The 22,870-nt window shown below is 40.2% G+C and overlaps 1 protein-coding gene across 1 annotated transcript in view; it reads left to right on the top strand.

The window, feature by feature from the left end:
• The window catches only part of FMR1 (FMRP translational regulator 1), an 88,412-nt gene that overhangs the window by 44,687 nt on the left and 20,855 nt on the right, over window positions 1-22,870 (top strand). The window contains exons 7-11 of the mRNA XM_033946273.1: window positions 3,881-3,997; window positions 7,171-7,341; window positions 7,431-7,509; window positions 16,836-16,945; window positions 17,544-17,630. Of these exons, the coding sequence (XP_033802164.1) occupies window positions 3,881-3,997; window positions 7,171-7,341; window positions 7,431-7,509; window positions 16,836-16,945; window positions 17,544-17,630 (564 nt within the window). The remainder of the gene's footprint in view (window positions 1-3,880; window positions 3,998-7,170; window positions 7,342-7,430; window positions 7,510-16,835; window positions 16,946-17,543; window positions 17,631-22,870) is intronic.

The raw sequence follows: 22,870 nt of genomic DNA, 5'->3' as shown, positions 1-22,870 counted from the left end.
GGGGGGGGGCATCGGTGCAGGTGGGGACAGGCATCAGTGCGCGGGGGGCATCGGCAGTATGAGGAGCATCAGCATGGGGGGCACCTCATAATTGATGCTAATTGGCACTAATTAGAAGTTATGCACACAACTTGTTAGACTCATTTAATAAAGTGCTGCATGTCCGTTCTAGTGTGTGAATCTGAAAGGGGCCATGGGCAGTGGAGGAACATGGGTAAGTGCACTGTTATAGAATATGCCTGATGCATGCACAAGTTAGCCGCAGGTATTTAGACCTGGTTTTCTTTGGCCTAAATGGATGCACCTAAATGTCTGAACTAGGAGAGTTCTTAAAGGAAGCATGCAAAAATTTTCAAAAGAAAGAAGAGAACATAAGCATCGCCTCTGCCGAGTGAGACCATAGGTCCATCATGTCCAGCAGTCCGCTCCCGCGGCGGCCCCCCAGGTCAATGACCTGTGAGTGATCTATTACTCCAAAACATTTTGTACTATATAGTAACCCTCTACTTGTACCCCTCAATCCCCTTATCCTTCAGGAACTCTTAATTACCTACAGAAAATGTTATGGAACTTGAGGACAATGCTGGGTAGACTTTTATGGTCTGTATCCTGCAAATGACGAGATGGTTTGGATAGGCTGGAGTAAGCTTTGACGGCAACCTAAGGACAATACCGGGCGGATTTCTGCAGTCATGTCCAAGAAATATTTAAGAAAAAAAAGACAATTTAATCTTGAATTTATAATGCATGTGACTATTGGGCAGACTGAATGGACCATTTACATCTTTATCTATTGTCATTTACTATGTTACTATGGCACATACTGATGCTTAGTTCAATTCTATAAGGTGTACGTATCATATATAGATTCACGCGAAGTGCTAGTCTAGTGACAATTTTTGGGGTGCTATATATATAGAATATGGCCTTTTTGGGCCACTATATATAGAATATGGCCTATAGTGACTTAAGTTTTTTAAAAAATGTAAGTGTTGCAGCCATGGTTGTTCACTCCCTATCCCTCCACCCCCAACTCATTTGGGGGGTCTCCAGCCAGCCAGCATCCCCTCATCTCCTATCCTCTGGGTTTCAAAATGGCCATCTTGAACCTTGGCGATAATCTTTCAGTACTACTGTTAGGGGGTTATTCTTCCTTAGAAGGACAACTTCTTACATGGAAGGACCCAGAGCAGTAGTACTGTCTGTAGGGGGTCAGGACAGCCATTTGGAAACCCAAAGGTATATGGGATGGGAATGGACTGTTACCAGGGAGCTTCAGTGTAGATGGCTTGTGCTTTGGGGGGGGAGGGGTTTCAACTGGGTTGACGTTAGTTGCAGCTGTGATGATCACCGGTCATGACAAGCAAGCAGCACCAACCCACATGCTAGCTGTCACTGAAGTTCACACTTCTTTACCACTCACGACCTGCCCCTAAACATGTTCGTTTGCTATGTAAGCTGTTTTACCTTGTAGTGGCCATTACCACATAGTAAAAGCTGCACTAGCTGTTTAATGCAGCTTAATAAAAGAGCTCCTAAGTGACTTATTAAATCTTCAGTTAGGTGAAAACAATTCCACAGTTGAACAAATACTCTGACCCTTCTGATTTCTCAGGTTGTGATTGTTCCATCTGCTTTCAATAGCTATGTGCTTCTCTAAGTAGCTGTCTGAGAATTTGAAAACGAAGATAATTCACTCATATGCAGCATAAGAAGGATATAAAATAATTTCTGAACATCAACTAGCAATTTCAACTGTCAGAAATATTGTTAATCCAACTTGACATATGGAAAAATAGTTTGTTCAACTAATCATACAACATGCAACTGTATTTGAACAAACTGATAGCAGCTGATTTTTATACCAAGACCTCAAACACCCGAGACACTCCTTAATTCGTTTTGTGTCCTTACTGGGGTGACGAGTTCATCATCGGTCTTATTATATTTTTTAATGCAGGCTATACCCTAATGCATCTATGTGGTGCTAAACATAATTTAAGGAAGAGCACTTAACTTATAGCCCGACAGCTACCCAGCCGTTTCACTGGCATGTTTCCTCAGGGGTAGTTGCTCTTCTCTCTTGTATTATTCTGCATTGAAACATAAATATTTATAATACTGAATGAGCTCTCCCCTGAGAAACATGCCAGTGAAAAGGCTGGGTAGCCATCGGGCTGTAAGTTAAGTGCTCTTCCTTAAATTATGTTTAGCACCACATAGATGTATTAGGGTATAGCCTGCATTAAAAAATATAATAAGACCGATGATAAACTCGTCACCCCAGCAAGGACACAAAATGAATTAAGGAGTGTCTCGGGTGTTTGAGGTCTTGGTATAAAAATCAGCTGCTATCAGTTTGTTCAAATATAGTTGCAAGAAATATTGTTAAAAAATGTTTCTTACATGGAATTGGTGAAAACACAACAAGAAAAAAAAATTGATAGAACTGTCTGAAAACTGCTCAGATCTGTGAAATGAACTCGTATATCACAGCAAACGGGCTGCTAAAAAAATTAGCTGCCCTTGGAGTAATTGTCCATAGCAATGATCGACCTGGGAGAGTTATTGGAGGTTACTGTCTCTGGTGTACAAAAGAAAACCTTACTATGTATGACTTTTGGGATTAAAGTGCTTTTGATAAACTGAAAATTGCAATGTAAGGCACAACTACACAAGGCAACATTTGGAGAAAAAGCAAGGGTAAATAATTTAAAGAAAAGAATGCTATGCCATACATTAAACATGGGAATGGATCTCTTGTCCCAGCCAAAGGCCAAGGAAATAATGTGTGGCTGGAAGGGAGAGTGCATTCAATTAATGTCCCTCAATCAGTGAAGAAACTGAAGAGATTGGAGCAAGAAGCCAATCTGAAGAATACCTCAAATTTAACCATGAAGTACTTACATGATATAAAGATGGAGGTTTTGGAATGGCCTCTATTAGCCCAAACTTTTCTTGTGTGTGTGCATATGTTTGAGATCACCCCACAGTTTCTTAGGGCTCCTTGTACTAAGCTGCGCTAGCGCTGAAGATTAGCGCACACTAACCCCCGTGCTATGCGTAAAATACTAACACCAGCTCTATGGGGGCGTTAGCGTGTAGCGCGGGCTAAAACCACTAGCACAGCTTAGTAAAAGGAGCCCTTGGTAGACTTAAGAATGTCTTAAAGCAGGGGTGTCCAATGTCGGTCCTCGAGGGCTGCAATCTAGTCGGGTTTTCAGGATTTCCCCAATGAATATACATGAGGTCTATTTGCATGCACTGCTTTCATTGTATGCTAATAGATCTCATGCATATTCATTGGGGAAATCCTGAAAACCCGACTAGATTGCGGCCCTCGAGGACCGACATTGGACACCCCTGTCTTAAAGGAAGCATACAAAAATTTTCAAAAGAAAGAAGAGAAAACTCTTTAACTACAGAAAATGTTTGAAAGCTGTTATTTTTGCCAAAGAAAGTTTTGGAAAGCAGGAGCTAAAAAGCTGAACAAACATATACAAGGTAATTATGCATTAACATTTGGTAAAAATTTTAATATTTAATTTTGTACCACATAGTGACTGTCAGCTTTGTTTACTTAAGGATTCATTGAAGCATCCAGTTTGGTCAGCAGTACCTAAACTCCTGACATATTTTGCTTCCTAGCCTTCCAGCTCTGAAATTCCAGGAAACAAAGCATAGGAATAATTCTAAGACTTGTACAATTTACAAGAATTAAACATAGCTTATAATTTTATATGTGGCGTTCACGCTTTTCCAGGAAGTGCTGTGTTTTATTATGTACTTTGAGAGACAGTATCTTGCATTAGATTTCCATTATTGTACTTTACAAGTACCTGCTATTCTATTCAAGTATTTGTTTTTCTCTACAATTTAGTCCATTAATGAGGTAACAACAAAACGAGCAGGCATGCTAAGTGACATGCATTTTCGAAGTCTCCGTACCAAATTGGCATTGATGATGAGAAATGAAGAAGCTAGTAAACAGCTTGAGGTATGTTGTTTGTTCTCTAATATGTAATTAAAATAATGAGCTGGGGTGGGTTTCACTTAAATAATTATGGCTTTTTGGTTGCTCATTTTCAAGAACAGAAAAACATTTTGAAAACATGTCAGTTAATCAGAATTTTTATAAATCTTATTTTGAGCTCTATAACTTTTGTACTTTCTCCTTCCTCATCCCCACGTTTATTTGTTCTTCATTGTGCTCGGCCTGTGCAGATTGTCTTGGGTTCTTCGTAGACAAGAACATGCAGGTATGCTTCATGGTGACGTCTTCTGACGGAGCCGTGTTGCTGGTGCTCTTCTCTGTATAATTAAGCCTTTTGGCTTACTGGACATGAGTGGGAACTCCTGTGTCTGGTGTAGCTACTGATCCCAGGACAAGCAGAGGTTTCCCTCATGTCTGTCTCAGTAGCAGACTATGGACTTATCCTCCAGGAATTTGTCCAAACCTTTTTTTTTTTTTTAATTCAAATATGTTAACTGCTGTTAACACATCCTTTCCATTCATTGAGTGAAAAAATATTTCCTCTTATTTGTTTTAAACGTATTTCCGTGTAACTTCATTAAGTGTCCCCTAAGCTTTTTGTAATTTTTGAAAGAGTAAAAAATCGATTCACTTACCTGTTTTGCACCACTCAGGATTCTGTAGACCTCAATCATAGCTCCCTTCAGCCGTCTCTTTTCCAAACTGAAGAGCCTTAACCTCCTTTAGTCTTTCCTCATAAGAGAGGACTTCCATCCCTTTTAACATTTTGGTCGCTCTTCTTTGAACTTTTTCTAGTTCCGCTATATCTTTTTTGAGATGTGGCAACCAGAATTAAATGCAGTACTCAAGATGAGGTCACATCATGGAATGATATAGAGGCATTATAATATTCCTGGTGTTATTTACCATCCTTCTCCTAACAATTCCTAGCATCCTGTTTGCTTTTTTGGCTGCTGCGCATATTGGGCAGAAGATTTCAGCATATTGTCTACTACAGTGTTCTTCAACCTTTTGGCACCTATGGACCAGCGGAAATAAATAATTATTTTGTGGACCAGCACCAGTCCGCGGACCGGCAGTTGAAGAACACTGGGCTAAGTCATGCCCATCTCCTCCCAATATCTACCCCAGACCTCGCCCCCCTAATAGTACTAATTGAAACACCATTTTTTCCATTCATTTTTCATATACACACACACACACACACACAATATAATCGTATTAACAACACATAATGGTTAACCACAAAATTAAAATACACAAAGCACACTGATGCTTTTCAACATTCATTCCTACCAGAAAACAGATAACCCAATGCAGGACCAAAAACTAAAAGTACTAATATTTACAAACAAACCCTAAGATACAAGGCTCTGCAAGCATTACAACCATAGAGGAAGAAACGATTGCATTTTTTATTGAAAAGACAGCAGATGTAAACCAATCATTAAATAAAAAAATAAAAGCATTCCCCACTACCGTTGTTGTCTATCTCCCTCCATGCTGTGCCTTGCCTTCTAGCCTGCCCCCCGGTGTTATCTTCGGGCCGGTCCACGGTGCGATCAACTCAAAATCTTTGGGCTGGCTCCCTGGATGCTGCAGTGCACAAAGCTGTGGGCAATGGCTCTTCGGGCATGTCCTGCGCCTCATCTGAAAGCCTTCCCTCTGACGTTGCAACGTCAGAGAGAAGGGTTCAGGTGCAGGACGCGCGTAGGAGACTTTTCCCGCGGCTTTGTGCACTATAGCACTCGGAGCCAGCCCGAAGACGCTGCGTTGATCGCACCATGGACCAGTGGCTGAAGAACACTGTCTTCTGCCCAATGGATGTGCTGGCCTTGCGGACCGGCAGAAAATTTCTGCGAACTGGGAGTTGAAGAACACTGGTCTACTATGACACGTAGGTCTTTTTCTTGGGTACTGACCTCTAAGGTGGACCCTAGTATCTGGTAACTGATTTGGATTCTTCTTCTTGATCTACATCACTTTGCATCTGTCCACATTAAATTTCTTCTGCCATTTGGATGTCCAGTCTTCCAGTTTCCTAAGGATTTCCTGCAATTTTTAACAACTTTGAATAATTTTGTGTCATCTGCAAATTTAATCACCTCACTTGTTCCAGTTTCCAGATCATTTATAAATATGTTAAATAGTACCAGTCCCAGTACAGATTTCCTTGGCACTCCACTATTTATCCTTCTTCATTGAGAAATATGGCCATTTAACCCGACCTTTTTGTTTCTGTCCATACCCAATTCCTAATCCACAAGAGAACATTGTCTCCTATCACATGAGTTTTTAATTTTCTCAGGAATCTCTCATGAGGAATTTCTTCAAAAGCTTTGTGAAAATCTGCATACATGAAGTCAACTGGCTCACTTTTATCCACATACACCTTTAAGAAATGAAGCATATTGGTGAGGCAAGACTTCTCTTGGATGAACCCATTTTGACTCTGATCAATTATGTGTTCCATAATTTTATACTTTATAATAGTTTCTACTATCTTGCCCAGAACTGAAGTCAGGTTTACCAGTCTGTAATTTCCTGTATCATCCCTGGAACCATTTTTTAAAAATTAGCCTCCCTCCGGTCTTCAGGTACTACTGATGATTATTAATACTACAGATCATTAACAGCATATTAGCAAATTCAACTTTGAATGCATATATTAGAGTCAATGTGGTCTTGGCTGGAATCACAGAGTTTGCAAACATTGCAGAATACACTCTTTGGTTGCAGATGCATGAAGAACTGATTGTGTAACTCCACTTTACTGTCATTACCATTGGTTACCAGTGAAATTTAGAATGTTATTTAAATTGTTGATTTTGGTCCATAATGAGATATATGATGATCTCCCTTGAACCCTTTGTGGCCTAATGTTATATGTGCTTGGGATAATTCCAGGTGGTGGGATTCTTCATTATTCCCACTACTTCATCTATTTTCCTTTTTATTTAATTTTTAATTTGATTTTTGTTATTATTTTATTCTATCCTTATTCATTTTACCCTTTTTCCTTTCTTTATCCACATTTCATTATTTCATTTGATAATTTCCTTATATAAATAATTCAATAACTTAGCTTTTGTTAATAGTCAATTCCCCTTTGCTTTCCTATAGGCTTATAAAAATGATCAAACAAACAGAATAATGAGATTTCCATTCTTCTACAGAGCTCAAGGCAACTTGCATCACGATTTCATGAGCAGTTTGTTGTACGTGAAGACCTTATGGGTTTGGCCATTGGTACTCATGGTGTTAATATCCAGCAAGCCAGAAAGGTACCTGGTGTCACCGCTATAGATTTAGATGAAGATAGCTGCACATTTCATATCTACGGAGAAGTAAGTATCTTGTATGTGATAATATTTTTTGGAAAGTGTTGTGAATTCCCTGAAACTAGTAATCTAAAAAATTAATTTAAATTCCTTAGGACCAAGATGCTGTAAAGAAGGCCAGAAGTTACCTTGAATTTGCTGAAGATGTAATTCAGGTCCCACGAAGCTTAGTAGGTATGTCATTTATGGAGCTTTTTATATTGCATGTTTTTATCAATCTGTGGAAATCTCATTATCCAGCTAGATCAGTTCAGATTTGTGAGTCATGCTTGTTTACTCTTTCCAAAAATACTAGGACTAGGGAGCATGTAATAAAGCTACTAAATAGTAGATTTAAAACAAATTGTAGAAAATATTTCTTCACACAATATGTAATTAAACTCTGGAATTTGTTGCAGGAGAATGTGGTAAAATCAGTTAGCTTAACGGGGTTTAAAAAAGGTCCCGGTTTATATTTGAGCCAACCCCTCCTCCCAGAATTTTGCAGGCTGCCGCTGCCAGGTTCTACCCCCTGCCCTATCCTCATACCTCTGCCGATCCCTGGTGGAGGGGCGGCGGGTAGGAGCAAGCTTTCCGAACTCCTGCCTTGCTGCTAACCGGCTGCCGCAGATGGAGTTTCTTCGGCCGCTGAGCAGCACAATTTGACACTGCTGCTTGACACTGAGCAGCTTCCTTACTGGCTCCCGCAAATTCTCATGAGATTTTGTGGGACCCAGTAAGTAAGCCACTCCATGCCCTACAACAGCGTCAAATCGCGCTCCTGCTCGTGCCGCACAGCCAAAGAAACTGGATCGGCTCAGCCAGTTAGCAGCAGGGCAGGAGTTTGGAAAGCTTGCTCCTGTCCGCTGCACCTCCACCAGGGGGGTGGGATCTGCGGAAGAATTTGGGTGGATCTAGGGTGGAGTTTGGGTGGAGGTCTGTGGTTGGGAGTACTTAGTTGATATTTGTTAGACCTCCCTGCTGGCACGCCCTACTGGCATTTCAGGGCCTGTCTGGAGGGCCTCTGCACATGCATGAATGTCAGTGTGATGATGTCACGCATCTGGATACCTCGAGCCGTGGCCACTATCTTTAGTGTGCCCCGGCTTGAAAAAGTTTGAGACACACTGCTCTAAAGTCACCGTGCATTTAACAGTGGCACCAAACCATCATTAAATGCACGGATTTTACCGCCCAATTATTAAAGCGGCTCACCGTGGTTTTTTCCTTGTTTTCTAGTAGCCTCCGATTGTACTATGCAAATGTAATACAATGAGGTCATTAATATTAAAACTGTATACTAGCAAGGTCATTAATATTAAAATGACCTCTCTAGGCGATTCTTAAAAAAGGAACGTCACTCCATTTACAAGGAATCGGAGCTGATATTTATGGCAAGGTCTGAGCTGTCGTAGCCTTACTTTCCTGTCAGTGCCTGAGCGCTAATTAGCTCAGGCACTGTCAGGAAAATAAATCAGCTCAGACCTGCCTCCAGCCCCGATTCCTTATAGCCTCAAAAAAGCCTGGTAGTCTAGTGCCCCCTCCCCTGCCATTGCCGCTCCCCACCGATGTTCCCCCACATACACAGAAGATCAGCAGGAAAGATGCCCACTTCCTCCACAGGCTTTTCTTTAATGGACGCAGCTGTTTGTGCACAGCACGCACACAAAAAAACTCCTCCCTTGCAGCAAATCTCCCACAGCCCCCCACCAAATAAGCCTGGTGGTCTAATAGGCCATCCACCCCTCCTCTGACTCTCTGGTAGCAAGCTCCCCCTCCCCAGACAGTCTCCCACAGCCCCCCCACCATACAAGCCTGGTGGTGTAGTGGGCTGTCATTCCCCTGCCCCAAACCCCACTCATACCTTTTTAGAAGACAGGCAGGAGGGAAGTTCATTCCCTCCTGCCGGCAGGCCTGCCTTTTCAAAATGGTGGGCCTTCCCTCTATTTGTGCTAAGTAGTTTGGAAAGGGGGAGGGGGGAGATTGGCCAGCCCAGCTGTCAATCATCCTGACACATTGCAGCCAACCTCGCAGGAGATCGGGGACAATTATACCAAGGATTTCAGAATGTGACTGCCAATTAAAGAGCGATTTTGGGATGCAACTGACGTGCAGAACAGCACTAAAAGCCTCTTGTGATTTCTTTGCTGTTTGCTGTTGTTTTCCAATTTTATTGAGGGCAAATCTATTTTGGGTGGCCTCCTCCCAACAGTGTCTGAAAAGCAACAACACCGGGATCTACAAGGTTTTTGTTTTTGTTTTAACCGCATGATATGAAGTCCTTTTTTTGTTTTTATTTATGGGTACAGCTGTTTATTGAGGGGGGTGTTAGGTGCCTCACATAACACACACACAGCAGCTACCGGCAGCATCAGAGCTGCCAGAAAATTTCAGCCCTGATTCTTCAGTAATGAGGGAGGAGCACATTCCTTTTTGCGCATCACACAGTACCAATGAGCTCCTTGTGATGCATTTACATAGGGTTCTCAGTGGCTGCTACAAGGATCGGTAGCAGTAATAGAGAACCCTTTTGAACATCAGGAGGAGGGTTTCCGTGCCAGTAAGACTGCTTTAACAAGTCTTATTGGCATGGAAACCTTTTGTACACCAGGGCCTAAAACCTTTAGAAAGTTCACTCAACCTTTTGTTTCTGGCACTATCGAATTGGTTAGCAGCCTGCATCTCCTTCACTTATGTCCAAGCCTTGGAGAGTCATGTCCTTGCTCTCAGGCAATAATTCTTTATGGAGAATACCAACATATACTGTAGACACGAAGAATACCCATAAATAACCAGAATACCAGCACGTGTGTATGTAAATGCCAATATTCCAGCTGCATACTATTCCGTAAAATGGTACTTAAATGAAGTGCCTACTTTGAAGGTGGTGTACACATGGCGGAGCATAGGTGGGGCACACAATTATGCAGGTAAATTATCGAATTCTCTAATTTAGATATATTTGGCTATCTAGACACAAGCATTTACAGAAGCTCTATGGCTTATGTAAGTGGTCATGCTTAAAATATTCACACATTTGCCATGCTACTATAGTACGAGAGTATTCTATAAAGGAAAGTAAATTTCTAAATTTCCTTTATATAGAAAGATGATGATACATAAAGGCCAAATGGCCCATCCAGTATGCCCAACCGCAGTAACCATTATCTCTTCCTCTCTCTAAGAGATCCCATGTGCCTATCCCAGGTTTTCTTAAATTCAGACATAGTCTTTCTCTCCACCACTTCTTCCGGGAGACTATTCCACACATTACCACCCTTTCTGTAAAAAAGTATTTCCTTAGATTACTCCTGAGCATATCACCTCTTAACTTCATCCTATGCCATCTCATTCCAGAGCTTCCATTCAAATGAAAGAGACTTGACTCATGCTCATTTACGCCTTGTAGGTATTTTAACGTCTCTATCATATCTCCCCTCTCCCACCTTTCTTCCAAACTATACATATTGAGATCTTTAAGTCTGTCCCCATACGCCTTATGATGAAGACCACTGACCATTTTAGTAGGTGTTTCTTAATAGACTGGCCGGTCTCAGCAGCCACCTAAGAAGCGCCTGAGAATCACTTCTTCCCTAAAGAACAGACGCCTAATCCCCCTGATTCTCTAACCGGCGCCCATGTCACAGGTGCTGGTTACGGAATTGTGCCTGCCTGATTAGGGATCCCTTGCAATCAGCTGATCATACATAGCAAGGAAATCCCTGCTAAGCTGAGCTGGCAGGCCTCCCCAAAGTTGCAGCTCAGTTGATCGGGGGAAAATACCCTGCCCACTCCCTCTTGCTGGAACCTCTGAACCCCTCACACCCCCACACACAAAGTCTCCCAGTAGGAGGGATGCCCACTCCCTCCTGCTGGAACCCCCCCTCACCCCTGAACTTCCAACCCCCCAACCAACGACACTCCCCTCCATACCCCTCCACTCCCCCTAAACCTCTAGACTCCTGAGCCTGCAGCAGGTCCACCTCTTCAAAACGGTGGGCCTTCACCTTCCCAGTGCATCCTGGGATGCCCTAGGGAGGGGCCTATGACTCTGATTGGCCTTAGGCACCTTGGATAATCAGGGCCTTAGGCCTTCTTCCCGATGCATCCTGAGATGCAATGGGCATGATTTAAGACTCCGAATGGGCTTGAGGACTCCAAGGATTCAGGTCAGGTTTTTGACTCTGTGGCCCTCATGTATGAGGCCTGTGTAAAGGACTAACAGTCTCCAGGCCCAGATGAAACTGTGCCATTTAGCATGCAGGGAGTTTATCTTTGCAGAATCTGGTTCCTCTTCCAGAATAGGGATGATGGGAGCCTGAGGTCCTGTCAGAAGGACTGGTACAATTGAGGATCCAAATCTATGCCTCGTCTCTCCAGAAGTGCTTCCTCTGTAGGAGACACAGGTTCTTGGGGGGGGGGGGTAATAATAATAATAATAATTTTATTCTTATATACTGCCAAAGCCAGGAGGCTATAGCAGCCCAGACCAGGAAAAGGATCTGACATTGTGCAGTCTCTTTAATGGAACTGGTTTAGAGCAGTGGTTCCCAACCCTGTCCTGGAGGAACACCAGGCCAATTGGGTTTTCAGGCTAGCCCTAATGAATATGCATGAAGCAAATTTGCATGCCTATCACTTCCATCATATGCAAATCTCTCTCATGCATATTCATTAGGGCTAGCCTGAAAACCCGATTGGCCTGGTGTTCCTCCAGGACAGGGTTGGGAATCACTGGTTTAGAGAGTCCACAAAATGCCTTGACACAGCACTCACTGCTCAGGAGCTCCAAGACCCAGTCCACATTTTTCCCTTCACATCCTGAGATCACTATGATTCTGACTGAGTATTGGGAAACGTCAGAGGGGCTAGGTCCATTCTACCAGAGTTGTGGCTTCTTCATGGGCAGAGTCCAGGAAGGTTTTGCCTGAGGAGATTTGTAGGGCAGTTATGTGGTCCATGCTATACTCATTTACTAAGTTTTACAGAGTGGATGTAGCAATAAAAAAGGATTTCGCTTTTGGGTCCTTTGTGCTAGCAGCATGTTTTTCTAGCCCAGCCTAGGCTCGAGGGACTGTTTTGATACATCCCACAGGTTCAGGACTCGTGCGCTTTTTGCCCATTTGTATTGTTTCCTTTTGTTATTATTATTACTTAAAATGCAACCTATTGCTAAGAAATTACACTTTTGAGAACTGCTATCCTGTTTTCTCTATTAATGTTTATTCAAGTTTAAGTTCAAGCTTATTAATATTTTGATATACCGACCATCACAAGTATCTGGTCGGTTTACAATAATGATAAAAATTAAAATTAAAAATTATAAGAAAGTTATATCTAGAAAAGGGAAAAAAATACAAAATCTAAATGAGAATAGGGGGGTGAGGTCAAAACAAAGACTCGCCTACCTAATATCAGTTGTTTACTGAGGACAGCCTACTATCGGTGCTCACAATGCCATCTTCTTCCCCTAGGATTTGGCTTTCTTACTGCTAACTACGATCTCAAAAAATACGACCATGTTAGCCCCTACCACACCAAACTCCACTGGCTTCCAGTAGAGGCAAGGATCATCTTTAAGTTCGCCTGCCTATGTTTCAAAACTCAAACTGGCTCTTCCCCAATTTACCTGTCTGAGCACCTTGAAATAGCAGGCCCCTCTCGCACACGAAACGCCCACTTATTCACCTTTCCCTCCCTAAAAGGCTGCCTCTACAAGAGATTCATTGATAGAACCCTAGCATTCCAAGCGGGCAAATGGAACAATTGCCTAACCGACCTCATCTCCAACTCTCCGCCCTATCATCTGTTCAGGAAGTCAATAAAAACCTACCTCTTCGACAAATTCCGCTAACTCTGCCTTCCCTCCTTCCCTGCACCCTCCCGACCTCGATATGCCTCCATTCCCTCTGACTTCACCCTCCCTATCAAGCCACTTATGGCCACTCTTACCCAATCTCTGTTTTGATCTAATGGCCCTTCAGGCCTCCATAGTATATGCCTTTTCATGGCCATATATTCAACATCGCTGTAAATGTAACACCGTTATAATATGTAACATCGCTGTAAATGTACAGTCTCTTCTTTAGTACATGCCTTTTCACTGCCATATATGTAACATCGCTGTAAATGTAATAACGCTGTAATATGTAACTTCGCTGTAAATGTACAGTCTCTTCTATTGTTAACCGCATTGAACTTCCATGGTATTTGCGGTATACAAGAATAAAGTTGTTATTATTATTATTATTATAAAAGTTATTATTAACTTTGAACAAAACTGAAGTGGCCCCATGCAACGATGCTGATATGGGAACTCTCATACATGATCAGTAGAATATTTTTGAAAACTCTGAGCTTTTTGTTCCACTCTCAGGCTCTGTCACCTGATGTTGTAAACTTGAGGTTCTTTCACTAAATCTTGCCACGTGCTAACGGACATTAGTGTGTGCTAAACTCCATGTGGCCCATAGCCATAAAATAGACTGTGCAACATGTAATGCACACTAAACTTTAGAGCAGGGGCAGGGAACTCCGGTCCTCGAGAGCCGTATTCCAGTCAGGTTTTCAGGATTTCCTCAATGCATATGCATTGAAAGCAGTGCATGCAAATAGATCTCATGCATATTCATTGGGGAAATCCTGAAAACCCGACTGGAATACGGCTCTCGAGGACCGGAGTTCCCTACCCCTGCTTTAGAGAAAGAACCCCTTGTTGAAGAAAACAAATAACAAGATAAATCAGACATATATACACCTACCCATCTGTCTGGGAAGTTAATTTTTTAAGGTCTGTATTTGATTGAGAAAGCTCATGAGGATAGTGGCTGTACAGCAGGGGTGTCAAAGTCCCTCCTCGAGGGCCGCAATCCAGTCGGGCTTTCAGGATTTCCCCAATGAATATGCATGAGATCTATGTGCATGCACTGCTTTAATTGTATGCTAATAGATCTCATGCATATTCATTGGGGAAATCCTGAAAACCTGACTGGATTGCGGCCCTCAAGGAGGGACTTTGGCACCCTTGCATTAGATCAGGGGTAGGGAACTCTGGTCCTTGAGAGCTGTATTCCAGTTGGGTTTTCAGGATTTCCCAATGAATATGCATGAGATCTATGTGCATGCACTGCTTTCATTGTATGCTAATAGATCTCATGCATATTCATTGGGGAAATCCTGAAAACCCGACTAGATTGCGGCCCTCAAGAAGGGACTTTGACACCCTTGCATTAGATCAGGGGTAGGGAACTCCGGTCCTTGAGAGCTGTATTCCAATTGGGTTTTCAGGAATTCCCCAATGAATATGCATGAGATCTATTTGCATGCACTGCTTTCATTGTATGCTAATAGATCTCATGCATATTCATTGGGGAAATCCTGAAAACCCGACTAGATTGCGGCCCTCAAGGAGGGACTTTGACACCCTTGCATTAGATCAGGGGTAGGGAACTCCGGTCCTCGAGAGCCGTATTCCAGTTGGGTTTTCAGGATTTCCCAATGAATATGCATGAGATCTATGTGCATGCACTGCTTTCAATGCATATTCATTGGGGAAATCCTGAAAACCCGACTGGATTGCGGCCCTCAAGGAGGGACTTTGACACCCCTGCTGTATGGGAATGCACACAGGCTCATTTTAAAAAAAAAAAGTTGTGTTTTTAACTCCTTGAGTGCTTTTTCAATCTTGTACAATCTGCGGTATGCAGAAAACCTGGTTTCAGGTAAGCAACACAAGTTACCTAAATAGAACGGTTGATTTGCCTTTTCTAGTTGCTTATCCATGTATGTCAGCTGGTGTCTGATAGACAGTGTTGTGTGTGGTTCTTACAGTTTAAAGAAAAAGTTAAAGAATCTCGGTGAGGCAAGTACATATTTAGGCGGTCTCCGGTCCAGTAAACAATTGTGCTATTATTTGTGTGTTAGTGTGTTTTGTTGATTTAGCCCACTCGCCTTTGGCATCCAAGGAGGGCTTCTGATTTTAAGTTTTGAGGTGATAAATAAATAAATAGGTGTACGTTGATAAACATCAGAAAAACAAACAAAAAATTGACCTTTAATCCCACATAAAATGCAAATCCAGCAAAAACAAAACTCTGTGGAGATGGTGATGTTCAAGATGCAGGCTTTATTAAAAATATACAATTTGATAATCCACATAAAATATATCTAGGACCTAAACTATTGGGAATTATGGACCCGACACGGTCCGTATTTCGACAATGCGCGGATAAGGATTCCTCAAAGGTGGAATCCTCATTGTTTTCAGTTCTCATATTGGGACTTTTAGGGACCCCTGAGGAAGACAGCATTTTCGAAACACGGACCGTGTTGGGTCCACAATTACCAATGATTTAGGTCCTAGATATATTGTATATTTTTAATAAAGCCTGCATCTTGAACATCACCAAACCCCACATCCACAAATACTCTTCCCTTCTGCTGGCTTGTCTTGTATGCTCCAGTCATTTTTAAAGCCTTTTCTGTGCTAATGACTCCTAAGTGGCACAATGTAAATGCTTGATTCCATCAGAAAAGGTGAAGCAAAAGTAACTGAATTTTGTAGCTTCAAATTAGCTGGAAAATAAACACCTACATTTAAAAACACCTACCAAGAGAAGCCCTGTATATAAAGTTCCACTAAGGGCTGCTTTTACTAAGCCGCGTTAGGGCTTTAACGCGCGGAATAGCGCGCGCTGAATGGCCGTGCACGCTAGACCTTAATGCCAGCATTGAACTGGCGTTAGTTCTAGCCATGTAGCGCGGGTTTAGCACGTGCTAAAATCCTGCGTGCGCTAAAAACACTAACGCACCTTAGTAAAAGGAGCCCTAAGTTTCTGATCATCTGAATAAAGATTTTAATCTGGCTTTATTTTCATAGTTTGCTTATCAAATTTGAGATGTTTCAAAGATGGCTTGCACTTTGTTTGATCCTTGTCCTATCACACTATGTCAAATTAATTCATATTGAATGGCTGTGCTTTTACTTATGTAACATTGTATTTGACCTAACATTGCAGCAGTTGTGTGAATAGAATTAGTGTTTTGCAAATCATGTGACTTTGCAGTTCAGTACTTTGTAGACTAGGTCAGGGGTAGGCAATTCCGGTCCTCGAGAGCCGGAGCCAGGTCAGGTTTTCAGGATCTCCACAATGAATATGTATGAGATGGATTTGCATGCACTGCCTCCTTGAGATGCAAATCTATCTCATGCATATTTATTGTGGCTATCCTGAAAACCTGACCTGGCTCCGGCTCTCGAGGACCGGAATTGCCTACCCCTGGACTAGGTCATGCTTCCAAGTAATGATTGTAACTTAATATTTAACTCATTCAGCACAATCTGTTTGCATGATATTTTTGAGTAAGTATAGTTACCTACCAGTTTGCTCTTTTACCTCACCTCTTTCTATTAATGTTTGAAAATAATTTTCATACCCTGCAACTAATAGCTTATTTTTATGTTAAAAATGATTGATATATAAGTTTAAAAAAATGACATGTTCTATATATTTTTTCTTCAGGAAAAGTTATAGGAAAAAATGGGAAGCTGATTCAAGAGATAGTGGACAAATCAGGTGTTGTACGCGTAAGAATTGAAGCTGAAAATGATAAAAATATCCCGCAAGAAGAGGTATGAATATTTATTCAAGCATCGTGTCTTAAAATATTTGTGGGTCTGATATAGAAAACTTTTATGAAGTTATAATTTGTTTTAAAATTTTATGGTAAACATGTTGACACATGGAGTGACATTTTCAATAGTATTTGGATGTCCTGAGAAGTGTCCAAAACACAGATGCCAAAAGCATTCATTTTCAAAACAGCTAGACACAGAACACAAATAGGGTTTACTTTTCTCCATTCCTTCATGGTAGATGAGTTTTCATAACTTGTGATTTTTGCAGTTGTAAACTGGTTAAATCAGTCTCTTTAGTCATTTTCAGTAATATTTTTTTTTAATGAAGCAGACAACTGCTCTATAAAATATTAAAGAGCACTTAAAAGGAAAAATAAATATATACATATAGGTTTACTTTTTTCCTGCTTAGTAGTAAAGAATCACATTATTCTTTTCAGTATGACATTTTGTGGTGAACTTTGATGTACTGATGAAACCTTTATAAAGGTTTAAAAATGTGCAGGGGATCATTCTGTTAGCTTATTGTGAAAGTCATTGTTGAATTTGCATATCCGCATTTGTGTGATTATTAGAATTTTTTTTTTTCCAGGGAATGGTACCATTCGTATTTGTGGGGACCAAGGATAGCATTACTAATGCAACTGTTCTTTTGGATTATCATCTCAATTATTTAAAGGTGAGCTAAGAAGACCCACTAATAAATAGCATTTCAATTTATCTAGAAACTATGATAAAATTATTTTAAAAGACCTTTTTGGAAGGTTCGATAAAATAACGTTTGATTGTTTTTAAAACCTCACAAAAAGACAAAACTGTCGGCTTGGTTTAATGGTTAGCTAAACAAGATTGTAAAAGCCAAAAGGGCATCTTTAAGAAAATGGAAATCAGACTCAAATGAGGAAAACGTAGATTAGACTGAGCACTAACAAGTTAGAGTTAAATTGGTATTAAGGCAAGGCAAGGGTGGCTTTGAAAAAAAGCTTTCTGTACAGACAAAAATTAACTCAACATACTCCTTTAAATATATTTGACTGCTAGACCAGTGTTTTTCAACCGCTGTTCCGCGGCACACTAGTGTGCCGCGAGATGTTGCCTGGTGTGCCGCAGGGCCGCCGGGCCCGGAGCTGACAGGGGGCCCGAGGCAGGGGCGCCAGTAGCTCGCCAAGGCAAAGTGAGTCGATCACCCAGGACTCACTTTGTCTTGGCGATCTAATCTAACGAGCCGATAAGTCTTCTTCTCCCCGACGTCATTTCTGCAGTCGGAGAGGAAGTTCGGGCCAGCCAATCGCTGCCTGGCTGGGCGGAACTTCCTCTCCGATTGCAGAATTGACGTCAGGGAGAGCATGCGTCGGCGTCGGCTTTGGGGCCTGTTATCCATTGGTGGGTCCTGTTCCCCGATGGCAGCGGCAGTGGCAGTGGCTTGGGGAATGGCAGGGAGAAAGAAAGAAAGGGGGCAGGCAGGGAAACAGAAGGAAAGAAGAGAAACAGAAAAAAAGAAAGAAAGAAAGAAAGGTCAGGGAGAGAGGAAGAAAAAGTTGGGGGAGGGAATGAGGTGTGGAGGAGAGAAAGCATACAGGCTGATAGAAGGGAAGAAAGATTGGATGCACAGTCAGAAGAAGAAAGTGCAACCAGAAATCACCAGACAAGGTAGGAAAAATAATTTTATTTTAAATTTAGCAAAGTGGAGGCAGTATTACCACAGTTTTCAAAGGAATTTGCCCAAATAACTTAATAGTTAACTGGGTAAATTCCCAGAGATGAAAACTTCCCTTCACTTACTATGCACAGTTCTGAATTTATATCTGCTGTCTATATTTTACAGTATGGTCACCTTTTACTAAACCGCAATAGTGGTTTTTAGCGCAGGGAGCCTACGAGTGTCAAGAGCAGCGCTGGGCATTCAGCGCAGCTCCCTGCGCTAAAAACTGCTATTGTGGTTTAATAAAAAGGATGGAGGGTATATTTGTCTATTTTTGTATGCTATAAAAACCAAATACAGAGAGAGACTGAGAGCTGTTGACGAAGAGCTACGTGTGTGTCTTTCTTCGATTCCAGCCAGAATATCAGCTTTGTGTTCAGCCAAACAGGCCCAGGTTTCGCACTGAATAAAGTATTTTATAATTTTTATTTCGTAATAAAGTAATTATAAAATACTTTCTTTGTGTTTATTTGATTCCTATTCAAGAGAATTACTTTATATATAGTCAATATAGGCAGAGAGTTAAATTTTTTAACATTTTCTAATGGTGGTGTGCCTCGTGATTTTTTTCATGAAACAAGTGTGCCTTTGCCCAAAAAAGGTTGAAAAACACTGTGCTAGACAATCAAGGGGTAAAAGGAATGCTCATGGAGGACATGATAATAGCAGAAAATATACAGGAGTATTTACTGACCATGCTCATAATGGGCATGAGCAAAACTCTAGTAAACGATCCCCACAATAAGTTCTTTCCCTTTATCTTTACTGAGGAATATATTGGGGAGGTCATATCCATGGTTTAAAGCAAATTGTTAATCTAGAAAATGTAGTTTGATCACAGTGACTAAAGGAGTAACAAATTACCAGGATTGGATGGTGTTATCCCTGAGTAAAATCTCAGAGATGAAATTGCTTTCCTATTTAAAGTGGTCTTGATATCTGAGAACAGGAGGGCGGTGAATTAAACCCTTTTTAAGAGCTGGTTTTACAGAAATGATCTGGGAAACTATAGAGTGGTGAGCCTGATACCAGTGCAGGGCAAAATGGTAAAAATCTAGCCTGAAAATAAAATTACTGAACCTTTAGACATGGGTTAATGGAAATTTATTAGAATTTTCTAACAGAATAGAGAACTTTGCAGCGCACGAAGATGGCTGGGTAGAGGATTAGCTCTGTTGTGACAGGCAAATTTTATTAAGATTTTGGCAGTTAAAATTAAAGAAAAGTGAAGGAAAAGAGAGAATTGAAGTAAGAAATGGCTTCGGGTAAAACTAGTAAAAGTAATCCGGTGAATTCAGGAGCGGGAAGTAAAAAAAGAACAAAAATGGATTTGGTATCCCCGACAGCGGTCCCGTTGCCTCAGGAAGAAATTGATAACAGTGATTTGATGAATGAACTTCAGAAAATTAAAGAAATAGTAAGTGATAACGCTAAAAATATAAAAGTTGTGAAGGAGGAAATAGTCTGACAAATAGAATGCAGGCAGTTGACTTCAAAATTGAGCAGTTAGAAAAACATGCTGAGAAATCTGAAGCAGAGATGCTGGTGTGTAAAAAAGATCACAGAGAAATAGAGGCGTTGAAAAAGGATTTTGAAGACTTATCAAATCGTGAAAGAAGGAATAATTTGCGTCTGATTGGGATACCTGAGGGGATTGAGCAGAATGATCCTATTCAATTTGTGACTAATTTTATCCCAAAGATCTTGCCATTTAAAAGTTCTTTTCCTTTGGAGATAGAAAGAGCACATCGGATACCGATGAAAAGATCAAATGGTCAGAAGGGTCCCCGTCCACTAATCTTTAAGCTGCTAAGACATCAGCAGGTGGTAGAGATTATAAAGCTGACTAAAACAAACAAGGATCTTAAATGCCAGGATTCTAAGATCTTTATAGTACCTGACTTTGCAAAAGCTACAGCCTACAAAAGAAAACAGCTTTTGGATTTAAGACCTAAACTGAGAGCAATGGGAGCAAGATATGGATTGATATACCCTGCTATTATGAGGGTAACTTATGAGAATAAAACTTATAATTTTGAAGAAGCAGGCAAATTACAGGAATTTCTAGATCAATATAATTTGCCTATGGTTTCATGAAAGTATTTAGAAAATGTAATAAATAATATACTTAGATTATTTTTGGTTTATATTTTTGAGTGAAAATTGAAAGATATTTTATAAAGAAGGAAAAAGTGGAAAAAAAAAATAGAAAAGGAGAAAAATATTTTCTAGAAAATTATTGCAGTTAGGTTTAAGGGGGATCAACATTTCAAACAAGATTTAAAGAATAGAAATGAAAAATTTTAAAGAGACAATAAGAAAAGAAGATTTTGACAAGGTAAGAAGAGGGATGGAGCATATAGGAAGTGAAGAAAATATGAGGAACAATTATAAGATTTGGATGGTTTCTTAATGTGAATTTATAATTTGCATTTGAGCGTGACTGAGATAATAATATGAGGATACATAAATGCTGCATTGAAGAAATGTGGGAACTTAGAATATAATAAGATAAAAAATACAAAAGACTATTGATGTAAAGAGAAGAAGATGTGAAGATGGACTGATGGAAATGACTTGAGCATTATTTAGATTTACAATTTGCATCTGAAATTGACTGAGATATAAGGATGATGTTGCAAAAATACTTTATTGGAGAAAGATGAAATAGCAATCTGCAAGAAGATGGAATAAGAGACTGAAACAGCAGGATGAAGATGTACAAGTGTTACAGTTGTGCAGAATGGAGAATAGACTGTAATAGATTGAAGATGCAATGAAAATTAATGAGAGTTTTAAAAAATATGAGGTCTGCTTGGTTGAAATGTTTGATCCTTCTTTTGATGTAAGGTTAAAAAAAAATGAATATTATAGGATGGAGTGATGTATGTTCCATTGAAGTTGTGAGAAACTTAGGTTAGACAAAAAAAATAAAATAAAATAATAATATTAATCTTGGGGGGTTATATATTGTAAGAAATGGTTTCCGAAATATTGGGTATATCCTTTTATAAATATATTAGAGGTATAGGATGGAAGAATGTTTGGAAATTTGAATGAGGGGGGAAGTATGTAATAAAGAATTATAGTAAATATGGGTATTTAGGGTATTGAAGAATGGATTGACTGCAGGAGAATTTAGTGTTGATTGTTTGAAAGATTAGAGAAAGAAAAATGAGTATGTTATTGCCTGTGGGGAGTTTATTTTTTGCTCAGTAATATGTGCGTTTCGAAGTTTGCATTTGTGTTAGGGGAGGGGAGGGTGGAGGATGGGAATAGGGGGGGATGGGGAAAGAGGGGAGGGGGGAGACTCATATATTGGTTTAAGGAAAAAGAAAAAATGTATATTTTATGTTTGAGTGGATTATATATGTATTTTATATTTTATTTGTAAAATGGGTTTTAAAATTTTTTCTTTGAATGTAAATGGCCTTAATCACCCTATAAAAAGGAAAAAGGTATTGGAATATATTAAACAACAAAATATAGATATATGTTTCTTGCAAGAGACACATTTGTCTGGAACAGAGTCTATGAAGCTGACAGATAAGTGGATAAAACAATGTTTATTTGCACCAGCGGTAAAAAAGAAGGCAGGAGTTGCAATATTGATTAATAAAAAATGTCCAGCAACATTTAATATGGTTAAGGCAGATCCTCAAGGAAGGTGGTTACTTGTTGACATGAGCATGGGCAGTAATACAATGGCGTTACTAAATATATATGCACCTAATTCGAATCAAAGTGAATTCTTTAAATCTCTACAACAATTAGTTTTACCACTGGCTACTACTAATTTAGTGGTGGCTGGGGATTTCAATGCTGTTATAGATCCAATAATGGATAAAAAGCCTAGTAGAATAATGAAATCAATGGGATTAGATAATTTGATACAAGTATGTAATTTAAAAGATATATGGCGTATTCTTCATTTTAATGATCGGGAATTTACATTTTGTTCACATGTTCATCAATCGTTCTCAAGAATTGATTATATTTTTGTTTCAGATCAGATGGTACAGCAAGTTATAAAAGCTGACATAGAACCAATAGTAATATCTGATCATGGTGGTATATGGATAGAAGTTAACTTAGTAGATCCAGATAATTCCAAACCTGTATGGAGGTTTGATAATACATTGCTTGCTGATTCTAAATTTTGCACAGAATTTCAAAATAAAATAAATGAATATTTTAGACTTAATGATTTAGAGGAA

This window comes from Geotrypetes seraphini, chromosome 5, assembly GCF_902459505.1.
Source record: "Geotrypetes seraphini chromosome 5, aGeoSer1.1, whole genome shotgun sequence".
NCBI classification, from domain to species: domain Eukaryota; kingdom Metazoa; phylum Chordata; class Amphibia; order Gymnophiona; family Dermophiidae; genus Geotrypetes; species Geotrypetes seraphini.
Note: the sequence above shows the minus strand (reverse complement) of the source record. Positions and strands in the feature narration are given on the sequence as shown.